Raw genomic sequence first — 1,180 nt, 5'->3', positions numbered from 1 at the left:
AAAAAAAAAAAAAAAAAATCAGGAGACTCAAGATTTATTGAAAGAGGTTTTAGATATTCAAAGCACCATTTAAGTAAGTGGCAGGTCGTGGGCATAGGGTAGGATGACCCAAGTTTAACTAGCTCTATGGTACACAGCCCTAAACTGAATTTCGTTAGGGCTCATCTTACATATTATTGATACAATATATCTGGAAAGTCACCGGTTAGAATAAATAAGAGTATTAAGGAAGATGTCAATATACAAATTAGGACCTAAATCAATAATTGGAGTCCAGAAACAAGGACAAACCATATAATCTCTTCTCAAGATGCTTTATGCCATCATAAACCATATCACTTTTAGGACAAACTAATCTTAAACAAATGTCATTAAATACGTAGCATCTTTCTTAGTCGCTTACCCCAGTAAAAGCTCCATATGATTGGGAAAAGTAGAGATGAGCAGCAGGGCCAGATCTACTACGAAGTTCCTTTATTTCTTCTTGGGATTCATGTAACATTCCTAGACACTCCATATTCCTGTCTTGTAACTCGTGCAGCTAAAAGAAAGGATGGTAGTGTACTTTATTGTCTTCCCAAAACAACATTAGGGAAAAAACCCCCAAAACCTTTTGGGATAAGTATTAATTTTATCCAGAGGGCTAGCTAACTTTATGAATGTAATTTCAATACAAAGACTAAAACAAACTAAGCAAGAAGAGTATATATATATTTTGAGCTACCAGAATTAGGGAGGGGTGTCTTGGCCAAAATTATACATGAATGTGACTTCCTGAAAGTCTGAAACGTAGCTAGACTACCAGAACTGTCAATTTAATATTGAATGCTTCATACCCTTAACAGAGGAAGTATAACAGCTACAGTCAAGTTAGGTTTAGTATAATACTAATCTTTTTAAAAAAATCACTCTGAAGTCTGTAAGTGACAAGATCAAGAGTCTACAAAGTATTATATACAATGTCAGGGTGCTCAATATTCCTAAACAAGTAGTTTTTGACCCTTGTTTCAGAATCTTCTTTACAACTAGACATACATATCTGATAAAAGAGTACATAATTTTCAGAGTATATTTTAACTGTAAAATTTTTAAAAAAATCACTCTGAAGTCTGTAAGTGACAAGATCAAGAGTCTACAAAGTATTATATACAATGTCAGGGTGCTCAATATTCCTAAACAA

The 1,180-nt window shown here is 33.6% G+C and overlaps 1 protein-coding gene across 1 annotated transcript in view; it reads right to left on the bottom strand.

The window, feature by feature from the left end:
- TRAK2 (trafficking protein, kinesin binding 2) overlaps nt 1-1,180 on the bottom strand; it is a 95,208-nt gene that overhangs the window by 28,826 nt on the left and 65,202 nt on the right. The window contains exon 10 of the mRNA XM_011950006.1: nt 404-541. Coding sequence (XP_011805396.1) covers nt 404-541 — 138 coding nt within the window. The remainder of the gene's footprint in view (nt 1-403; nt 542-1,180) is intronic.

The sequence above is a fragment of the Colobus angolensis genome, unplaced genomic scaffold (genome assembly GCF_000951035.1).
Source record: "Colobus angolensis palliatus isolate OR3802 unplaced genomic scaffold, Cang.pa_1.0 Scaffold30, whole genome shotgun sequence".
Classification (NCBI taxonomy): Eukaryota; Metazoa; Chordata; class Mammalia; order Primates; family Cercopithecidae; genus Colobus; species Colobus angolensis.
The sequence above is the reverse complement of the archived record's forward strand: the minus strand, read 5'-3'. Positions and strand labels throughout refer to the sequence as shown.